At 48.0% G+C, this 22,784-nt stretch overlaps 2 protein-coding genes across 3 annotated transcripts in view; one reads left to right on the top strand and one right to left on the bottom strand.

Annotated features, from left to right (window-relative positions):
* SEC23IP (SEC23 interacting protein) overlaps positions 1-22,784 on the top strand; it is a 57,216-nt gene that overhangs the window by 587 nt on the left and 33,845 nt on the right. For both annotated transcript variants that reach the window (XM_062215202.1, XM_062215201.1), the window contains exons 2-6: positions 9,603-10,126; positions 12,165-12,375; positions 13,921-14,114; positions 18,884-18,973; positions 22,402-22,522. In XM_062215202.1, coding sequence (XP_062071186.1) covers positions 9,603-10,126; positions 12,165-12,375; positions 13,921-14,114; positions 18,884-18,973; positions 22,402-22,522 — 1,140 coding nt within the window. The remainder of the gene's footprint in view (positions 1-9,602; positions 10,127-12,164; positions 12,376-13,920; positions 14,115-18,883; positions 18,974-22,401; positions 22,523-22,784) is intronic.
* Positions 8,616-9,406, bottom strand: LOC133776272 (large ribosomal subunit protein bL17m-like; the record flags this gene model as incomplete). Its single annotated transcript, XM_062215137.1, has 1 exon — positions 8,616-9,406. A coding segment is annotated over one exon (525 nt), but the record flags the coding sequence as incomplete, so codon positions are not given.

Below are 22,784 nucleotides of genomic sequence, written 5' to 3'. Positions count from 1 at the left end.
TTTCTGAGGATTCGGTGGCATAACCCGGACCGAGGTGCTTAGGGGCACGGACTGCATGTGTCCCTGGCCTGGCCCTGCCAGTGACGGGCTGTGTGGCCCCAGGCCTTGCTGCTTTACCTCTGGGTGCCTCAGTTTCCGGCCATGAGCAGTCTCATGGGATTGTCCTGAGAAGTTAGTGCACTCAGTACAGCGCCTGGCACAAAGTGTTCGATGTTCGCGGAATAAACATGTCTGCCTGTCCGGTGGGACAATGAGGTTGAAGCTTGCAGCTCTGACGGTTAACGGTTTTATTTTCAGGATCTTGTTTAGTGCCTAGCATGTAGATCCTCATTATATGCTGGCTTTTTAAAAGTTTATTTATCTGTTTAAAAGTCAGAATTAGAGGAAGAGACAGACAGACAGACACACACAGAGGGGCGGGGGAGATGGATCTTCCATCTGCTGGTTCACTCCCCAAGTGGCCACAATGGCTGAGGCGAGGCGGGAGCCAGGAGCTTCTTCAGGTCTCCCACATTGTTGGCAGGGACCCAGGTACTTGGGTCATGGTCTGCTGCCTCCCAGGCACATTAGCAGGGACCTGGATTGGAAGTGCAGCAGCCAGGACTCGAACTAGCACCCATAAGGCATGCTGGCGTGGTGGGCGGCAGCCTAACCCGCTGCGCCACAGTGCCAGCCCTATGCTGACTTTTTTTCTGGTGAATAATTTGTTCTTGCTTGGAGGACTAAGAAGAGTTTTCACAGAGAAGTGCAGAAAGGCATCCTGGAAGGAGCCGCCCATGAAGGTTCCCCTTCGCTCGTGTCCTGTTTCTCTCTCTTGTGCCTGTACACAGTTGTTTATGCTTCGCTATTGGAATGGGAACTCAGTGAAAGCCAGGAGTTTTGGTCACTAGTCTGTCCCCAGGGTCTGGGATGCAGTAGACCGATTGATTTTTTTTTTTTTTTTTTACTTTTTGACAGGCAGAGTGGACAGTGAGAAAGACAGAGAGAAAGGTCTTCCTTTTGCCGTTGGTTCACCCTCCAATGGCCGCCGCAGCTGGCGCGCTGCGGCCGGCGCACCATGCTGTTCCAAAGGCAGGAGCCTGGTGCTTCTCCTGGTCTCCCATGCGGGTGCAGGGACCAAGTACTTGGGCCATCCTCCACTGCACTCCCTGGCCACAGCAGATAGCTGGCCTGGAAGAGTGGCAACCAGGACAGAATCCGGTGCCCCGACCGGGACTAGAACCTGGTGTGCCGGGCGCCGCTAGGCGGAGGATTAGCCTGTTGAGCCATGGCGTCGGCCTAGTAGGTATTTGTTTAGTGAGGAGGAGAACGGGCAGCAGGAATGCTCTTCCTTGTCTTATTTAGGCAGCTTGATCGAGTCTTTGGTGAAGGAACGGCATGGCTGGAGCAGGGCACTCTGGGAGGAGCAGGAATAAATAAGGCCACTCCTGGGTGTTATGTTATCTCCTGCTTCATAAACGTTGTTTGGCTCTTGTCTGTCTTCCTTGCTATAGAATATTTGGTTTGTGTGAGTTACTATCAATTAATACTAAACATTTTCTTTCTTTTTTTTTTTTTTTGGACAGGCAGTTAGAGAGAGGAAGACAGAGAGAGGAAGGTCTTCCTTCTGTTGGTTCCCTCCCCAAATGGCTGCTACGGCCGGCGCTGCGCCGATCTGAAGCCAGGAGCCAGGTGCTTCTTCCTGGTCTCCCATGCAGGTGCAGGTCCTAAGCACCTGGGCCATCCTCCACTGCCCTCCCAGGCCACAGCAGAGAGCTGGACTGGAAGAGGAGCAGCCGGGACTAGAACCCGGTGACCGTATGGGATGCCGGCGCTGCAGGTGGAGGATTAACCAAGTGAGCCATGGCGCCAGCCCAATACTAAACATTTTCATTAGGTATCAGAAAACAGACTTGTCTTTGAAATTGTTAGTTTATTTATTTATTTTTGCGAGAATACACGTTACTAGTTTTAGAAGTAAAATTCTGTAGCAAGTGTTTTTTCCATCTGTGAAAACATCTCATAGTTCAAAATCCATTCAGTGAATTTCCAGAGACAAAAGAGCCAGTTTGTTGGTAGCGCCCATTAATCATACCAGTGGGAGATGCACAGGAAGTGGTTTCATACATTCAGGAAAGGTGGATTGAGCAGCTTCTGTTTGCCAGGCCCTGTCCCACATTCAGGGACACAGAGGCCTGCCTGCAGCAGCAGCACAGTGTGGCTGTACATGGATGCCCACCGTGTCAGCCGCTCTGTTAGAACAGCGAGGAAGAGGGATCAGTATGCTGCTGTGCATGTGACAGGGCTCAGGCTGCTGGTCAGGGAGAGGATGTCCTTTAGGCCTTCAGGGCCTTGGAGAGGAGGCGATGCTTGAGTTGAAAGATACATCGAGGGCTGGCACTGCGGCATAGTGGGTAAAGCTGCCGCCTGCAGCCCTGGCATCCACCATGGGCTGCTCCACTTCCTATCTAGCTCCCTGCTAATGGCCTGGGAAAAGCAGAGGGAGATGACTCACGTGCTTGGGCTCCTGCCAGGCACTTACATGACTGAGATGAAGCTCCTGGCACCGGCCTTGCCCAGCACTGGCTGTTGGGGCCATCTGGGGAGTGAACCAGTGGATGGATGATCTCTTTCTGGCTCCCATCTCTGTAACTCTGATTTTCAAAATTAATGAATAAATCTTTAAGAACAGCAAAAAAGAAAAGTTATGTAGATGTGAGTGAGGCTGGAGGTGTGAGAAAACTCGCAGACTTGGCAGGAGTTGGTGGTGGGAGGTGTGAGACAGGGATGGGCCTCTCCCCTCTGTCCTGTTGCGTGTCCCTGCCCACTGTGACTAGAGTGTGTGGAGGAGAGGCCGCGGTGATCTGTGGCCCTCATACACCATTCCAGGGACTTTGTAGTGCATCCTGTGGGGCGTGGGATAGTGAAATCAGGTGTTTAGAAAGACCAGAGTTTTCAAAAAGGTGTGTGTGTGTGTAAAGATGTATTTATTTGAGGGGGCTGGCACTGTGGTGTAGTGGGCTAAGCCTCTGCCTACGGCGCTGGCATGACATATGGGTGCTGGTTTGTATCCCAGCTGCTCTTCTTCTGATCCAGCTCTTTCCTATGGCCTGGGAAAGCAGTAGAAGATGGCCCAAGTGCTTGGGCCCCTGCACTGCGTGGGAGACCGAAAAGAAGCTGCTGGCTTGGGATTGGCCCAGCTCTGGCCGTTGCAGCCATTTGGGGAATGAACTAGCAGATAGAAGACCTTTCTGTCTCTCTCCGTCTCTCTGTCACTCTACCTCTCAAATAAATAAATAAATCTCTTTTTTTGAAAAGTAAATAAATATAAATAAATAAATAAATCTCTTTTTTTGAAAAATAGAGTGACAGAGAGGGAGAGACACACAGAAAACTCCTATCCATTTTTTCACTCCCCAAATGCCCACAACATCCAGGGTTGGGCCAGGCTGAAACCAGGAGCCAGGAACTCCATCTAGGTCTCTATGTGGGTAGCAGGCATCCAGAAACTTGGGTTGTCATTTACTGGGTCCCAGGTGCATAAGCAGGAAGTTGCGTTGGAAGCAGAGGTGCTTCCAAATGGGATACCGGCATCCAAGCTCTGACTTGCTGTGCCGCAGTACCCACCCCAAGACTAGAGTTTGCATAGATTACGCTGGAACAGGCTGACTGGTGAGAGTGGGAAGTCTGGAGACCATTGTGAGGGCTGGGCACTGCAGGCTAAGCCAGCCATGCTGCATATGAAGAGCAGGGGCAGATGTAAGAGAATTTTAGGCTATGAAATTGTAGAGACTCACCGGAGGCCAGATGGTCAGCTGTGTCAGCTGCCAGGGCAGTTTCCATTCCGTTTTGGTTCCCAGGCTGAGCCCTGTGCCTGGCACTTCATAGGTGCTGTGTTCCCGCTTCTCTAATGAGTGAGTGACTAAATGAAGGTGTGAGAGGGAGGAAGGAGCCTGAGAGACTTTCTGGTTGGAAAGTTTGGGTGACTGTTGGCATCGTCTGTTAAGATACCCAGGTGGCCGGCGCCGTGGCTCACTAGGTTAATCCTCCGCCTTGCGGCGCCGGCACACCGGGTTCTAGTCCCAGTCGGGGCACTGGATTCTGTCCCAGTTGCCCCTCTTCCAGTCCAGCTCTCTGCTGTGGCCCGGGAGAGCAGTGGAGGATGGCCCAAGTGCTTGGGCCCTGCACCTGCATGGGAGACCAGGAGAAGTGCCTGGCTCCTGGCTTCGGATCAGTGCTGTGCACTGGCCGCAGCACGCCGGCCGCGGCGGCCATTGGCGGGTGAACCAACGGCAAAAGGAAGACCTTTCTCTCTCTCTCTTTCTCTCTCACTGTCCACTCTGCCTGTCAAAAAAAAAAAAAAAAAAAATTACCCAGGTGTGGTAAAAGGAGCAAAGGGTGGTTAGGATGATGAATGGAGTCTGAGGTGTGACTGGGTCTGCTGGAGGATCGAGGGAGTAGCTGGAGAATGCGTGTGGGAGCGCGTGCGGACACTCTGGGTTTGAGGTGGAGCTGGGGGTCTCACAGTGTGCAGGTGCTCATTAGAGTTGTGGGCTGGACCCCGTAGGTGTCTGTGAAATCAGAGAGCACCCAAGGGGAGGCTAGCAGCACGCTGAGGTGAGAGCTTCCTTTGTAATTGATGTTAATTAGAAAGCAGTTTCTTGTTGATCTCAGGTTCTCTTAAAGGATGAAAGATAGCCCAGAGGCTTTTCCCCTGCTTTTAATTGTTGGGGGATGAACTGGGTACAGGTGAATCCCAGGGAGGTTCGTGGGAACTGGAAATATGAGTGTATCCGAAAAGTAGAAGGGTGCAGAGGGCCTTGTACAGGAGGTGGTGTCTTTAGTTGGAAAGAAACAAGTGAGAGGAGTGCATAGTGAATGGTGATTAGTGTGTGCAGTGGTAATCATGAAAGACGAGGTCCTGAAAGATGGAAAATCACAATCCCTAAAAGTTTAAGATGCTAAAAGATTGAGATTCTGAAAGCCAAAATGCCGAAAATAGCAATTCCAGTGGTGGGGGAAAGGCGTGATTAGGGTAGAAAGCTGAATTCTGGGGAAGGCGTTAATGGTTTTGGTTGTGTGCGGGATCATAGGCAAAGTGTAATTTTGGTTGGGAGCTGGAGAGGGTTTTCAGAAGACAATAGGATGTGAGTCCAAGGAAACTAGATAAAGAGGACCCCCAGGTAGAAATGAATGTGGAAGTTTTTTCTCGGGCCTGTGTTGTGGGCACAATGGGTTAAACCATGGCTTGCAGCAGTATCCCATGTCAGAGCATCAGTTCAAGGCCTGGCTGCTCCACTACTGATTGGCTCCCTGTGAATGCTCCTGGGAAAGCAGCACAAGACGGCCCAACTGCTATTTATTTATTTATTTTAAAATTTATTTGAAAGGCAGAGTTACGCAAAGAGAGAGAGAAAGAGAGAGACAGGTCTTCCATCCTCTGGTTCACTCTCCAGTTGGCCGCAATGATTTTTTTCCCCAGAATTGTATTTTCAGGAGTTTGGTCCTTTGGGATTTTAGAGTTTGGGGCTTTTAGACTTCAGAAATTTTGTTCTCTAGAGATTTGATAATTTGAGATTGTGTCTTCTAGGATTGCGGCCCAAATTTGCATAGTGGAATAGCTTATTTAAATTGATGGATGTGAAACATGGGAGCCACATAGAAGTTTAAGCCAGAGGGGCTGTCTCTGTGGCGCAGTAGGTTAAAGCCCTGGCCTGCAGTGCCAGCATCCCACATGGGCACCGATTCAAGTCTGGGCTGCTCCACTTCGCATCCAGCTCTCTGCTATGGCCTGGGAAAGCAGTAGAAGATGGCCCAAGTCCTTGGGTTCCTGCACCCATGTGGGAGACCCAGAAGAAGCTCCTGACTCCTCACTTTGGATCAGCTCAGCTCTGGCCATTGCGGCCATTTGAGGAGTAAACCAGTGGATGGAAGACCTCTCTCTCTCTTTACCTCTCTGTGTAACTCTGTCTTTCAAGCAACTAAAAATCTTTTTTTAAATTTTTTAAAATTTTTATTTATTTATTTATTTATTTATTTTACAGGCAGAGTGGACGGTGAGAGAGAGAGAGAGAGAAAGGTCTTCCTTTTGCCGTTGGTTCACCCTCCAATGGCTGCCGCGGTAGGCGTGCTGCGGCCGGCGCACCGCACTGATCCGATGGCAGGAGCCAGGTGCTTCTCTTGGTCTCCCATGGGGGTGCAGGGCCCAAGGACTTGGGCCATCCTCCACTGCACTCCCTGGCCACAGCAGAGAGCTGGCCTGGAAGAGGGGCAACTGGGATAAGATCGGTGCCCTGACCGGGACTAGAACCCGGTGTGCCGGCGCCGCAAGGCGGAGGATTAGCCTAGTGAGCCGCGGCGCCGGCTGCAACTAAAAATCTTAAAAAAAAAAAAAAAAAAAAAAGAGTGTAAGCCAGAGTGTCTCTGAGCTTTATGAACTCCTTTAGCAGAGGTCAAGAGGAAGCCTGGAGTATGAAAGGAACCACCCTCTGGCAGGTCTCCATGGGCAGGGGCGTAGTGTGCCTGTGTGCTGGGAGTGGGTTCATCCCCTGGTGGACTCCGTGTCTTCCGCAGTTGGAGATAAGAGGGAGTGAGGACAGAGGAGGATTAAGAGGAGGAGGAAATCTGCAAGCCAAGGGCTTACACAGTTTTTATTATTATTGTTTTTAAAGATTAATTAATTCATTTGAAAGGCAGAGTTAGAGAGAGAGAGAGAGAGAGAGAGAGAGAGAGAGATCTTTCATCCACTGCTTCTCTCTCCAGATGGCCGCAAGGGCTGGAGCTGGGCCCGTCCCAAGCCAAGAGCCAGGAGCTTCTTCCGGGTCTCCCATGTGGGTACAAGGGCCCAAGCACTTGGGCCATCTTTGCTGCTTTCCTAGGCCATAGAAGAGAGCTGCATTAAAACTGGAGCAGCCAGGACTGGAACTGGCACTCATATGGGATGCCCAAGTGACCACTCTGCCTGCTATGCCACAGCACCAGCCCCTCATAGAAGTTAGTTAGGAAGCATGGGGTGGACTTTTAAGGTCATAGAAAAGTAAAATGCTTTGCTAACAGAGCAGAAGAGAGATTGTTTGGAGTTTGTAATACCCGAGGCAAGGATTAAGTTGGGCAAAGGGAGGAACTGACCTTGTGTGGAAGGAAGATGGTGCTCTGTAGTGACTGATGATTTGGTTGTGATGCTGCGTGGTTTTTGGCATGGCTATTAATGGCTGACCTGCTTTCCTTGGGAGTGCAAACACCACATGTTCACTTGCATAGTAAGTGCTTTGTAGGTGAGAGCTCTGACACACCCTTTCTTGTCAGCAGAGTTAATATTTGTACTTCCTTGTCATGACTGTAGAAATTATTTGTAGTTAGGTAATGGACCAACTTTTTAAAAACACTACTTTAAAAAATTTAATTTATCTGGGAGACAGTACAGGGAGTAGAGGGGGAAATTAGAGGGGGGAGTGAAAGAGACACCTTCCATCCACTGGTTCACTACCCAAATACAAAGCCTTCCACCTGGGACCCAGGAACTAATTCCAGGTTTCTCAAGTGGGTTGCAGGAACTCAGTCACTTGAGCCATCACCATTGCCTCCCAGGATCTGCATCAGCAGAAATTGGATTCAAGAGCTGGAGCTGGGAGTTGAACCCAGACACTCCAATGTCAATCACAGGTCACTAGACCAAACACCTGCCCTGGAGTCTCATTTTAATTATTTCTTAGGAAAAATGAAAGGACCAAAATAATGTATACAAATAGCAGTACAAATTTTGTTTTTATTTTTAGAAAACTATACATTTATGGGGCCAACATGATGCAGCCAGTTAAGCTGCTGCCTGTGACCCTGGCATCCCATATGAATACTGGTTCCAGCCCCAGCTGCTCCACTTCTGATCCAGCTTCCTGAATGCTCCTGGGAAGGCAGCAGAGGATGGCCCAAGGGCTTGGGTCCCTGCCACCCTGTGTGGGAGACTTGGATGGACTTCTAGGCTCCTTGGTTCATCCTGGCCCTGCCCTGGCCATTGCAGCCATTCAGGGAATGAACCAGCAGATGGAAGACCTCTCTCCTTGTGTCTTCTTTCTAACTCTGCCTTTCAAATACATGAAGCTTTTTAAAAAAATCTATATTTACAACTATTTATATTTATTTAAAAAGTATAAAAAAAGAAGAGTAGGTACCAAAATGCAGTGTTGACAATGGTTGTCTCTGGGAGGCAGACTTACAAGCTTTTGTTTTTCCTTATTCATATTTTCTTTTTTTTTTTCTTTTTTTTTTTTTTTGACAGGCAGAGTGGACAGTGAGAGAGAGAGACAGAGAGAAAGGTCTTCCTTTTGCCGTTGGTTCACCCTCCAATGGCCGCCGCGGTAGCGCGCTGCGGCCGGCGCACCGCGCTGTTCCGATGGCAGGAGCCAGGTGCTTCTCCTGGTCTCCCATGGGGTGCAGGACCCAAGGACTTGGGCCATCCTCCACTGCACTCCCTAGCCACAGCAGAGAGCTGGCCTGGAAGAGGGGCAACCGGGACAGGATCGGTGCCCCGACCGGGACTAGAACCCGGTGTGCCGGCGCCGCAAGGCGGAGGATTAGCCTAGTGAGCCGCGGCGCCGGCCCTTATTCATATTTTCTAGTTATTTTTTTTTTTTCAGAAAATCAAGCCATGAATTTACTCTCTCAGGTAGACTGAGCATTTAGTTTTCATTCTCCAGAAACCCCAGAGGAAGAAGAAAAAAATCAATTTACATATATTCACATAAGGAATTTTATATACTGTGCAAGTCAAGGGCCAGAAGATTCTGGACCCCATTAAGATTGTCCATTTCAGAACTCTCACTCCAGGTCTTCTCAGACATTAATAAAAGAGCAGCAGAGGCCTGTAACCAATGGCACCACTGAGAGCTGTAGACCCATCAGCCCGTTAGGTTCCTGGTGTTTGAGTTGTGTGGCAGCTGTGAATACTTGTTTCCTGGTTCAGCCTGAGGTCGTCCCGCAGTCCCTGCAGCAGCTGGTTTAGGAGTGTAAGGTTGCTGTCTCTGGGAGGCAGAGGCAGGGGTGGGAGGCAGTTCCCTTTATACTCGATCACAGCCATCTTGGCCCGATCCTGCTCACTCCGATTCGGGATTTGCAGCATTCTCGTGTAGCCCCCATTCTGACCTCGGTACCGAGGGGCCAGGACTTGAAACAGCTTTGGGATCAAGTCCTTCTCCGTGAGCCAGAAGTCAGCCATGCGCATGGCTCGTTCGTTGGTGTCTCCCAGCTTCCCATAGTCAGTGAGCTTCTCGGCGTAGACCCTCATCTCGTCCACGCGCGCCCATGACGCCTCGATGCGTTCGTGTCGCACCAGTCCCGTGAGCAAGTTCCGCAGCAGGTGAATGCGGGACTCGGGTCCCAGGCCCAGGCGGCGGAATACGCGGCCATGGGAGATGGCGGCCGCGACCGACCCATATTTTCTAGTTTTTAATTTCAAAGAAAAAAGTTGAGCTACAAATGCAGAGATACAATTGTTAGCTCTTTTTTTCCCCAGAAACCTTTTATTTAAGGTATGTGAACTTCCTGCTTTCCCTAAGCCAGCTCCCCCTCTAAGAGGGTCCCTGCTGACGGAGAGCACCTGTAATCGCTCGCCCTCTGCTGTGTTTCAGAGGACTCCTCGGAGGTTGGTGAGGAGGACAGCTTCCTCGGGCAGACTTCTGTTCACGCGTCCACCCCACAGACGTTCAGCTACTTCTCTCAGGTCTCAAGCAGCAGCGACCCTTTCGGGAACATCGGACAGTCACCGTTAACGACGGCAGCGGCGCCGGTGGGACAGTCGGCCGCTCTCCCTTTCACACCTGGATCCCAAGATGTCCTGAACGCGTATCCGCCATCTGTTTCCAAGGCTCAGTATGGTGCTCCACCTTCCTCACAGATGGGAGTAAATACTTACCTGCCTTCTCAGCCGAGCAGTCTCCCTCCTTCCACTTTTGGGAGCCCGCCCCAAGGAACCCCTCAACAAGGATACAACCCGTACCGCCACACCCCGGTCAGCAGCCGGGCTAATCCTTACATTGCACCACCGCAGCTGCAGCAGTGCCAGATGCCAGGCCACGCCGCGCCTCCCGCGCCATCCGCGCCTTCCGTGCCCCCTGTGCAGATGTACCAGATGCTTCCCGGATCCTTGCCGCAGGTAGGGGCCGTGCTCTTGTATGCAAATTGTTCCCTCTAAGTTTTTTTTCTCTATTTCACCTTAACCTGTATTTTTTTTTTTTTTAAGATTTATTTATTTATTTGAAAGTCAGAGTTACATACAGAGAGAAGGAGAGGGAGAGAGACAGAGAGAGAGGGCTTCCATCTTCTGGTTCACTCCCCAATTGGCCACAAGGCTGGAGCTGGGCGGATCTGAAGCCAGGAGCCCAGAACTTCTTCCCAGTCTCCCACGCAGGTGCAGGGGCCCAACGACTTGGGCCATCTTCTACTGCTTTCCCAGGCCATAGCAGAGAGCTGGGTCGGAAGTAGAGCAGCTAGGACTTGAACCAGTGCCCATATGGGATGCTGGCACTGCAGGTGGCAGCTTTATAGGCTACGCCACAGTACTGGCCTCAACCTTAACCTGTAGTTTAAGAAACATGACAGATCATTTTCAGAGGGCATTCTTTGTAAGCTGCATGCTTGAAGTCAGCATTGTTTTCAAGGAAGCTAATTGGATGGCTCATATTTTAGTTTTTATTTACTTGTTTACTGAAGTAAAAAGTTTTTTTAATGAGTTAGCTACCTATCAATATTTCCAGATTTTCGTGTAAGATATCGATAATAAATGTCATCTAGGGACACGGGAGAGTCAAAACAATTATTGTCTGAACAGACTGGCAGCTTCTCATCTTTATTTATTTATTTCTTTATTTTTAAACATTTAGTTATTTGAAGGGGAGGCGCTGTGGTGTAGTGGGTGAAGCTACTGCCTGCAGTGCCGGCATCCCATAGGGGTGCCAGTTTGAGTCCCTGCTGCTCCACTTCTGATCTAGCTCTCTGCTTTGGCCCGGGAAAGCAGTGGAAGATGGCCCAAGTCCTTGGGCCCCTGCACCCATTGGGAGACCCAGAGGAGGCTCCTGGCTTCGGATCGGCGCAGCTCCGGTTGTTGCAGACAGTTGGGGAGTGAACCAGCTCACTCACTTCAGCCATAATCATTGCCTCCAGTGGTCTGTGTTAGTAGGAAGCTTATGTCGGGAGTTGAGTGTTGCATCCAGGTACCCCAATAGGAGGCATGGGTGTCTTCACATGCATCTTCACCAAAAGCCAAATGCCTGCCCCATGCACGTTTCAAAGGTTAAATAAATCAGGGGAGACATCCTGCTAAGTTGACTCCTCTGGAGGTGTGTTTACTTTGCCACCCTTGTGAGAGAGTGGTTCACTTTGTCACTGATTTTGTTTTGTTTTTTAAATAAAGGGGTGTATGTGTCTAAGTATTTCACTAAATATTTGTCCAGAGGCTGGCATTGGCATAGTGGGTTAATAAGCTGCCCATGACATTGGCATCCCATGTGAACACTTGTTCCAGTCCTGACTGCTCCATTTCCCACCCAGCTCCAACGTACTGTATCTGGAAAAGCAGTGGATGATGGCCCAGATGCTTAGGACCCTGCCACCTGGATGGATTTATGGGCTCCTGGCTCTTGGCTTTTGCAGCCATTTCGGAAGCGAACCAGCAAATAGAACTCTCTCTCTCTCTCTCTCTGTAACTCTACCTTTCTTTCTTTCAAAGATTCATTTATTTATTTGCAAGGCAAAGTTACAGAGAGAAAGAGAGGAGAGACAGAGAGATCTTCCATCCGTTGGTTCACTTCCTAAATGGCTGTGTCAGCCGTGGCTGGGCCAGGCTGAAGCCAGGAACCAGGAGCGTCTTCCAGGTCTCCCCTGTGAGTGTAGGGGCCCAAGCACTTGGGCCATCCTCCACTGACTTCTCGGGCGCATCAGCAGGGAGCTGGATTGGAAGCAGAGCAGCCAGGGCTCGAACTGGTGCCCATGTGGGATGCTGGCATTGCAGGCAGTAGCTTTACCTGCTACGCCTCAGCTCTGGCCCCAACTCTGCCTTTCAAATAAATAAGTAAATAAATATTTATAAGTAAATATTCATTGAGAAAAACACGTAGGGTAAGTACTGCTGATGTTGAAATTTGTGTCTCCGGCGGTGCAACACTGGCAGACGTGACGTTTGTTGTCTTCCCCAGGCCCCGCCCCCGGTGCAGTCGCCAGCGCAGCAGCAGGCACTCGCCAGGCCTGCAGGTCCCTCTGTGCAGGGGCCGGCTCCCTTGCTCCTTCAGAACCAGTATGAGCCTGTTCAGCCCCACTGGTTCTACTGCAAGGAGGTAGAACACAAACAACTGTGGATGCCTTTCAGTGTGCTGGACTCCATGAATCTTGAAGAAATCTATAACTCAGGTGGGTACTGAGCATGCATCAGTGGAAGAGAAGGGAGCGGTGTTTATGAAGGGTGTTTGTCCAGGGCCTATTTTTGTTAATGTCAGATTCCTTAATCTACTCTGGACTTCACCAGACTGTGTCCCGCCCCCCCCCCCCCCTTTTTTTTAAAAATTAATTTATTTGAAAGGCAGAGTTAGAGAGAGGCAGAGGCAGAGACTGAGGGTGAGGACTTCCATCCACTGGTTCATTCCCCAAATGGCCGCATTGGCCGGAGCTGGGCCTATCCAAAGCCATGAGCCAGGAACTTCTTCCAGGTCTCCCAAGTGGGTTCAGGGGCCTAAGGGTTTGGGCCATCTTTTTTTTTTTTTAATTTTTTTTTTTTTTTGACAGGCAGAGTGGACAGTGAGAGAGAGAGAGACAGAGAGAAAGGTCTTCCTTTTGCTGTTGGTTCACCCTCCAATGGCTGCCGCGGCCGGTGCGCTGCGGCCAGCGCACCACGCTGATCCGAAAGCAGGAGCCAGGTGCTTCTCCTGGTCTCCCATGCGGGTGCAGGGCCCAAGCACTTGGGCCATCCTCCACTGCCTTCCCGGGCCATAGCAGAGAGCTGGCCTGGAAGAGGGGCAACCGGGATAGAATCTGGCGCCCCGACCGGGACTAGGACCCGGTGTGCCAGCGCTGCAAGGCGGAGGATTAGCCTGTTGAGCCACGGCGCTGGCCTGGGCCATCTTCTACTGCTTTCCAACGCTGTCATCAGCTGGATTGGAATTGGAACAGCTGGGACTCAAACCAGTGCCCATATGGGATGCCAGCACTGCTGGCAGCAGCTTTTACCTGCTTCCCCACAGCGCCAGTCCCCAGACTGTGTCTTTAAGTTGGTGATGCAAGTCCAGAGTTATTAGAGCAGGGTATTCGAAGAAGTCTTTGTGTACTTTCATCCTTTGTTTAGAAGTGTTTTGAATCAGAGAAGTATAGTAGTTCATTTAATGTAGGTTTCAGTTTCCCTAGTTCCCTCTTTCGTCTGTAGTTACAGGGGCACTTACAGCACATTTTCTGTGGGCCTCATTCCCAGAGACGCCCTGTATACAGTGTCCCACAGTGAGAGGAGTTCTGGAAATGCTCTCTCTTGAAGGGTGTGCTCAGGCTCTGAGAAGTCATGCAGCATCGAGAGTTACTTCCTTATCCTGGTGCTCTTTGCTCCTGGGAGTAAAAGTCCCTGGTACCAATGTCCTTTAGCAGCATATTTAATAGAGCCTTGCTGTAGGTAGATGTTTCAGCTTCGACTTAAAAAAACAAACAAAAAAACCCCTGCCAATTGTTTGAATTACTTTATCGGTTATATGAACTACTTTATAATCATGTTTCTAAGTGTTCCCTGGCTGATTCTTTTCCAGTAAAGAAGGGTCATAATTTTGAGTAGCATGGATTAATTGTAAACTTGTGTTTGTCAGTAAGAATGAGCTTAGTTCTTTGTCTCTCAGGATTGACTAGTCGCCATGTTCATTGTCGATTATTTGTAAGTATGCCTTAAAACAGTCGGGTAAAACGTGGGCGTTGTTCCTCCAGTTCAGCCAGACCCTGAGAGCGTGGTTCTGGGCACAGACGGCGGGCGCTACGACGTTTACCTCTATGACCGCGTGAGGAGAGCAGTGTACTGGGAAGAGGAGCCCACTGAAGTGAGACGCTGCACTTGGTTTTACAAGGGGGACACCGACAGCCGATTTATTCCCTATACGGAGGAGTTCAGTGAGAAACTAGAGGTATGAGCGCTTTATTCCTGTGTGCTTTCCTTTGCAAAACCTAGGCCTTGTGGACCCTGGCGCCTTGTGTGACGCCACTCATGCTGGAGCTGGCTGTTTGCAGAGCAGGCTGCGTTCTCTAGACCCCACCGTTCATGACGTGTGGGTGCTGCTCTGCCGGAAGACAGCGGGTGTTTTCCGATGCTCATCCAGGTCTAGGATGCTGCCTGCACCAGACCTTCAGAAGGACCTTGGCTGCTGGGATTTGGTGTTGACAACAGAGGCCCAACATGTAGACCTCTCTGAATTAATGTTTAGTAAAAGGCTTGAAATCAATCTCTAATTTGTGAAAATTAACACTTTAGGAAGAATTGTCATGGAATTTACTAGCAGGATGGTTAATGTTCTTTTATATAATTGTGTTAATTTCTTGTGCTAATTCCACTTAGTAGTTGAATATTAAATTTGAAATGTTAAATGAATTCAGTTGCCCACATAGAAGATGAGATATAGAGCATTTTTTTTTTTTTAGAGATTTTATTTGTTTATTTGAGAGGTAGAGTTACAGACAATGAGAGAGGGGGAGAGAGAGAGAGAGAGAGAGAGAAAGGTTTTCCATCTACTGGTTCATTCCCTAAATGGCTACAATGGCCAGAGCTGGGTTGATCTGAAGCTAGGAGCCAGGTGCTTCTTCCGGGTCTCTCACGGGTGCAGGGACCTAAGCGCTTGGGTCATTTTCCATTGCTTTCCCAGGCCACAGCAGAGAGATGGGCTAGAAGAGGAGCCGCTGGGACTCGAACCAGCACCCATTTGGGAAGCTCGTGCTGCAGGCAGAGGATTAACCTACTGTACCACAGCGCCAGCCCCTGTAGTAGTTCATAAAGCTTGTGTAAATAAAACCTAACATTAACATCAAAAGGGACCTGTAAAATTGTTTTTTTTAACATTGATGTGTCAACTTCATTTGTTCTTATTTATTTGAAAGGCAGAGAGACAGATCTTCCATCTGCTGATTTATTTCCCAAATGCCCACACTACTGGGCTGGGCCAGGCTGGAACTAGGATCCCAGAACTCAGTCCATTTTTCCTGTGGGTGGCAGGGGTCCACGTACTTGACCCATCGCCTACCTCCTCGGATGCACGTAAGCAGGAAGCTGGAAACAAGCAGAGTCAGGACTCAGACCCGGGACTCCAGTATGGGATACGGGCATTGCAGTCAGTGTGTTCCACTGTGCCAAGTGCTCTCCAAAATGTTAATCATCCTTGGATTTATATTTTGAGTGGCTTTAAACAAGGACTTGGCTTTGTGTTTGTTTAGGAGCTGATGGTGTAAGTACCACTGTTAAGTACTAATTTTATTTTTCTTGAGAAATAGCTAATAGAAATAAAAATACAATCACAATTTTTTTTTTTTTTTGACAGGCAGAGTGGACAGTGAGAGAGAGACAGAGAGAAAGGTCTTCCTTTGCCATTGGTTCACCCTCCAGTGGCCACCACAGCCGGCGCGTTGCAGCTGGCGCACCACGCTGATCTGAAGGCAGGAGCCAGGTGCTTTTCCTGATCTCCCATGGGGTGCAGGACCTGAGCACTTGGGCCATCCTACACTGCACTCCCGGGCCACAGCAGAGAGCTGGCCTGGAAGAGGGGCAACTGGGACAGAATCCGGCGCCCTGACCGGGACTAGAACCCGGTGTGCCGGTGCCGCAGGTGGAGGATTAGCCTAGTGAGCCGCGGCGCTGGCCTACAATCACACATTTTTAAAAAAGATTTTTTGGCCGGCGCCACCGCTCACTAGGCTAATCCTCCGCCTGTGACGCTGGTACTCTGGGTTCTAGTCCTGGTTGGGGCGCCGGATTCTGTCCCGGTTGCTCCTCTATCAGTCTAGCTCTCTGCTGTGGCCCGGGAGTGCAGTGGAGGATGGCCCAAGTGCTTGGGCCCTGCACCCTCATGGGAGACTGGGAGAAGCACCTGGCTCCTGACTTCAGATTGGCGCAGCGTGCTGGCCCTGGTGGCCACTTGGGGGGTGAACCAACGGAAGGAAGACCTTTCTGTCTGTCTCTCTCACTATTCACTCTGCCTGTCAAAAAAAAAAAAAAAAAAAAAAAGATTTATTTATTTGTTTGAAAGAGTGACAGAAAGAGAGAAGAGAGATCTTCATTCACTGGTTCACTCCTAAACTGGCTACAGCTGTCAGGACTGGGACAGGTCAAAGCCAGGAGTCTAGAACTTCATCCAGGTCTCCCACATGGGTGGTAGGGGCCCAAGGACATGGATCATCTGCTTTTGCCTTCCCAGGCACATTAATGGGAAGCCAGATTGGAAGCAGAGCAGCTGGGACTTGAACTGGTGCTCTGATGTGGTTCGATGCTATTGCAAGCTGCAGCTTAATCCACTGCACTACAATGCCATCCCCTCAATCCCAATCTTACTACCTTTTTAAATCAAATTTTGCCTTCTGAAACCATTTTCTTAGACTAGTCTTTATCCACAAATATTTTTTCAAACAGTTTTTTTTGTATTTTTCTTTTTGGTTTTGATAAATGCATTTCTTTTTTAAAAAATATTTTATTTATTATTTATTTGATAGGTAGAGTTATAGAGAGAGGAGAGACAGAGAGAAAGGTCTTCCATCCACTGGTTCACTTCCCAAATGGCCACAGTGGCCGGAACCTGAGCTGATCTGAATTGAGGAGCCAGAAGCTTCCTCTGGGTCTCCCATGCGGGTGCAGGGGCCCAAGGACTTGGGCCATCTTCTACTGCTTTCCCAGGCAATAGCAGAGAGCTGGATCAGAAGAGGAGCAGCCAGGACTAGAACTGGCGCCCACATGGGATGCTGGCGCTGCAGGCAGAGGATAAACCTACTGCGCCACAGCGCCGGCCGCTAAGTACAATTCTTTGACATGATAAAATCAAGTATGCCTGCTCTGGAAATATTAAGTTCAATAGTAGTGACTGTGAAGTACTGTTTATAATTAATTGCAAAACATAAATATTGGCCTAGTGAGACAGGGTTAGTTGGGATTAAGTAAATTGAAAAAACAAAATGCTTATTAAGAGCAGAGGCTTCAAACATTTTAAATTTCATCTCATAATAAATATTTTTAAAAAGATTTATTTTTATTTATTTGAAAGGTACTGTTAGAGAGGGAGGAGGACAGAGAGATCTTCCATCTGCTAGTTCACTCCCCAAATGACTGAAAAAGCTAGGGATGGACCAGACCAAGGCAGGACCTTCTTCTGGGTCTCCCAGGAGGGTGCTTTCCCAGGCACATTAGCTGAGAGCTGGATCAGAAGTAGAACAGCCAGAGCTCCAACCAGTGTCCACATGGGATGCCAGTGTCGCAGGTGGCGGTTTACCCTCTACACCACAATGCCGGCCCCAGAAATATATATATTTTTTTAAAGATTTATTTATTTATTTGAGAGACAGTATAACAGAAGGAGAGTTAGAAAATCTCCCATCTGCTTTTTTTACTGCCAAATGGCCATAGTGGGTGGGACCGGTGGGACTGTGCAAGAGCAAAGGCAGGAGCCTGGAACTCTTGGGTGGAAGTGACCCAAGCTCATGGGCCATCTTCTCTGCTTTCCCAAGTGCATTAGCAAGGAGCTGCATCAGAAGTGGAACAGCTGGGACTGCAACCAGTGCCCGTATGGGATGCTGGCATTGACAGGTGGTGACTTAACGTGGTGCGCTACAATGCCGGCTCCTTGAACAGCTGTTGAAAGCTGTTACTGAATGATTGCTCAGGACACAAAAAGAGAGACTTGCATTTTGACATGACTGTTGTATAATCACTTAAATACAGCTAACAATTTATACTTGCCATTAAAAAAAATAAGTATGTAAAAGACTATATAGTAGGCGTGCCAGATTTCCCCTTTACTGCCTGCTGAATCTCTTCCCAGCAGGCCCTCAACCTTGCACTTCATAGAAAGCAGAATTGTGTATCTGGAGGAAGAGTAAGAAAATGGTTGGACAGTCAAGGCTTTGGAGTCAGAAAGTCCTGGGTGAAAGTGAACCACACTTCTGCCATTGCTACTCTCTGTTGTGTAATTGTGTAACTAACTGTGTACAGTGCTCAAAATATCAGTTATAGGTTAAATTGTGTCCTGCTCACGCCTGCACTCAAAAATTGGTACACTGAAGTACTAACTCCTAGTACCTTAGTTTGGAAATAGGGTCACTGCAGATATAATTAGTTACCATGAGATCATACTGGAGTAGGTTTAGACCTTTATGCAATATGGTTGGTATCTTTATAAGGAGAAGAGAAGAGAGACAAAGACACACAGGAAGAATGCCGTGTGATGATGAAGGCAGAGGAAGGGGTTACACTTCAAGTCAAGGAGTGCCAGAGAACAATGGCAGCTGTCAGGAGCTAGGACGAGGCCAGGAGGACTTCCTTACATGTTTCAGAGAGGCCATGGCCATGCTGACCTGGATTTCAGCATGAGTCAATAAATTTGTGTAAGCTCTCGGCTTGTGCTACTCTGTTATGGTAGTCCTGAGAAACTTAAGAGGCTATGTATCTCTTGGTTTTCTTCTCTATAGAATAGGGATAATATTATTTAGGAGATAATATTTAATTGAGAGTAATTTTATTTAATTGAGAGTAATTACTTAAATGAGATAATGTATATAAAGTGATTTAAAAAACCCGTGATAACCAGCCAATAAATGGGAGCTGCTCTGAGTGTTATTTTTGTCAGTGTCATAACTGTCATTTTCCTGCACGCTTTTGATGTGATAGAGATTTGTCACATTGGATTATATGTTTCCATTACTGTAGGCTGAATATAAAAAAGCTGTGACAACAAATCAGTGGCACCGCAGATTAGAGTTTCCAAGTGGAGAGACCATTGTTATGCACAATCCCAAGGTAATTTTGCTGTTTAAAGTGTTAGGTATATTGCAGTAATATTTTGCTCTATGTGTTGATAAATGTTCATGTTCAGTAACTTCTGTAGTGAGGATATAGCAAGTGTCTTGCCTTTAAAATAGTTTGAATTGTGTGTATAAAATATGTGCAGTCTGTATAAAATATGTGCAGTCTGTTTTCTTTAAATTATTAAAATTAAAAAAAGTTAAAAATAGTTATGGAAACAAAAGCATGATTTAAAATTTTCTTTTTAAGTTTCTGTTTCTGTTTAGCTGAAGCTTCATATACCATAGAAGATGCTTGATAAATTGTTTCACTTGGTCAGATATTGACCAAGTGTTTTTTTTTTTTTAATTAATTTATTTATTTGAAAGAGTTACAGAGAGAGAGAAGGAGAGGCAGAGAGAGAGAGGGGGAGAGAGAGAGGTCTTCTATCTGCTGGTTCACTCCCCAATTGGCTGTAACCGAAGCCAGAAGCAAGGAGCTTCCTCTGGGTCTCCCATCATGGGTGCAGGGGCCCAAGGACTTGAGCCATCTGCTGCTGCTTACCCAGGCCACAGCAGAGAGCTGGATTGTAAGTGGGGCAGCCTGGACTTGAACCATATGGGATGCCAGCGCTGCAGGTGGCGGTTTTACCTGCTGTGCCACAGTGCCAGCCCCGGCCAAGTTTTTTTTAAGAGGCTGAGGAGTGAATATTTAAGGATTTGCTGCCTGTATAATCTCTGTTGGAGCTACCAGATCTACCACTGTAGTGTGAAAGCAGCTGGAGACATGTAAACCAATGGGTGTGGATGTTTTCAGTAAAACTTTATTTATAAAATAGGTGGTAGGCCACCTTTGTCATAGTGATCATTTTCCTCCACATCTGAATGTGATGCAGGTTTGTCATATTGATTATAGGACCATGGTTTGCCTATCTGTCTGTGATGGTGATTTGTTTTAGGCTTTTAAATAAAAATGTGTCCTTTTTAAAATAATTGCAGTCTCCATGAACTTTTCTTGTTTTTTTTTTTTTTTTTTTTTTTGACAGGCAGAGTGGACAGTGAGAGAGAAAGAGAGACAGAGAGAAAGGTCTTCCTTTGCCGTTGGTTCACCCTCCAATGGCCGTCACGGCTGGCGCGCTGCAGCCGGCGCACCGCACTTATCCTAAGGCAGGAGCCAGATGCTTCTCCTGGTCTCCCATGGGGTGCAGGGCTCAAGCACGTGGGCCATCCTCCATTGCATTCCTGGGCCACAGCAGAGAGCTGGCCTGGAAGAGGGGCAACCGGGACAGAATCCGGCGCCCCGACCAGGACTAGAACCCGGTTTTTTTGAAAGCTAATGACTAGCAGTGTTCTGATCCTTTCGTTTACTTAATTTCTCTGAGCTCCAGGCTCCTCACCTGCAGCATTGACCGCTCGGTAATATATTTTAGATGAAGTGCGGTAACTTAGAAGTTTCTGGCATAGGCTTGACATGCAGTACATAGGCTTTTTATAAATGTGGTTTTACAGAAAAGTGTGGAAGAAAACAAAGCAAGTTTAACCACTTGTCCTTTTTAATAATGAAGTAAATAAAAATAAAAACAGGTTCATACATCAAAATTTGAACAGTATCAAAGGTATCAAGTGAAAAAAGCCTCCCACCTCTGTACTTCCTGTTTCACTTCTTGATGGTAGCAACCTTAGCCTTTTATTTTATTTATTTTTTTTTTTTGACAGGCAGAGTGGACAGTGAGAGAGAGAGACAGAGAGAGAAAGGTCTTCCTTTTGCCGTTGGTTCACCCTCCAATGGCCGCCGCGGTAGCGCGCTGCGGCCGGCGCACCGCGCTGTTCCGATGGCAGGAGCCAGGTGCTTCTCCTGGTCTCCCATGGGGTGCAGGACCCAAGGACTTGGGCCATCCTCCACTGCACTCCCTGGCCACAGCAGAGAGCTGGCCTGGAAGAGGGGCAACCGGGACAGGATCGGTGCCCCAACCGGGACTAGAACCCGGTGTGCCGGCGCCGCAAGGCGGAGGATTAGCCTGTTGAGCCACGGCGCCGGCCAGCCTTTTATTTTTTATACAAACATTTTGCATACTGTTATATGTATGTTCATTCTTTTAATTGAAAAATTATTCTATGGCACAGGGCTTTTGTAAAGAATTTTTTTAAAAGATTGATTTATTTGAAAGGCAGTTAGAGATGAAGAGACAGAGACAGAGAGAGAGAGAGATCTTGTATCTGCTAGTTCACTCCCCAAATGGCCAGTACGGCCTGGGTGGGGACAGGCTGAAGTCTGTGGAGCTGGCAGGGGCCCGAACACTTGGGTCATCTTCTGCTGCCTTCCCAGCCACATTGTAGAGAGCTGGACAGAAGTGGAGCAGCCAGGACACTGTCTGGTGCTCACGTGGGATGCCAGTAATGCTTAACCCACTGTGCCACAGTGCCTCCCCCCAGATTTAAAGGATTTTGTCTTAGGTGTGTTTTTAAAACACATACTTCTCAATTGCAGGTAACTTATCTTTGATTTCTTATGTGTAAACATGGAGTTTTATGGTTTTTTTTTTAAAGAGTTATTTATTTATTTCAAAGTCAGAGTTAAACAGAAAGAGAATGAGAGAGGCAGAGAGAGAGAGAGGTCTTCCATCTGCTGGTTGGTTTTCCAGTTGGCCACAACGGCCAGAGCTGTGCCAATCCAAAGGTAGGAGCCAGGAGCTTCTTCTGGGTCTCCCACGCAGGTGCAGGGACTCAAGGACTTGGGCCATCTTCTACTGCTTCCCCAGGCCATAACAGAGAGCTGGATTGGAAGTGGAGCAGCTGGGACTTGAACCAGTGCCCATATAGGATGCTGGCACTGCAGGCGGTAGCCTTACCTGCTCTGCCATAGTGCTGGCCCCATTATGGAATTTTTCAAAAATTTAAATTTTAAGTACTTACTTGAGAAGCAAAGAGAGAGAGTTCCTATTTGCTATGCACTTTCGGAATGCCTGGGGGCTAATTGGAAGCCAGGAGCCTGGAACTCTGTCTAGGTCTCCCTGTGGGTAGCAGGAATGCAAGGACTTGAACCATCAGGACCTGCTGCCCTGCAGGGTACAAATTCACAGGAAAGTACAAGTGGGAGGGAAGTTGGGACTTGAGTTCAGGCGTTCTGATATGGGATGTGGATATCTTATATCTTAACCACTAGGCTAAATGCTGACCCCAAGGTAGACTTAAATCAAGGTGTACTACAGAGGTATGATTTTCCAGCATAAGAATTGGAAATAATGGTGGTTGATTTACTTACTTTTGATTGTTAGTGAACATTAGCTAGGACTCTTAGAAAATTGGCGTCGGGGAATAGCAGTAATACTTGACTTGTAATCTATCCATGTGTAGTATAGTATATTATATAATGAAATAAATTATTTAGCCTGTAGTGGGAAAGATTTGATAATGAGCTCTGTCTTCATCCTTTGTATCTTGAAGGTTATTGTTCAGTTCCAGCCATCCTCAGTGCCTGATGAATGGGGGACCACACAAGATGGGCAGACAAGGCCCAGGGTTGTCAAACGTGGAATTGATGATAACCTTGATGAAATTCCTGACGGTGTGTATGTTTGCTTAGGACCTGAGTCTTTTTCAGTCTTCTATATTTGCATGTCATACTTTGGAATATTGAAGAAAGAAACAGTTATGATCACCTGCCACCATATGCATAAATCAGCCAGTTTGGCCTCTGTCTTTGAAATTTACTGCTTCTCTATCTTTATTTTTAAATTTAGAATTCTGTTGAAGATACACAAACCACAAAGTGTAGATTCTAACATATGTGTTATTGCGGCAAAGCGCTTTGCTGGTTGGAACTAAGC

The sequence above is a fragment of the Lepus europaeus genome, chromosome 17 (assembly GCF_033115175.1).
Source record: "Lepus europaeus isolate LE1 chromosome 17, mLepTim1.pri, whole genome shotgun sequence".
Lineage (NCBI taxonomy): Eukaryota > Metazoa > Chordata > Mammalia > Lagomorpha > Leporidae > Lepus > Lepus europaeus.
The sequence above is the reverse complement of the archived record's forward strand: the minus strand, read 5'-3'. Positions and strand labels throughout refer to the sequence as shown.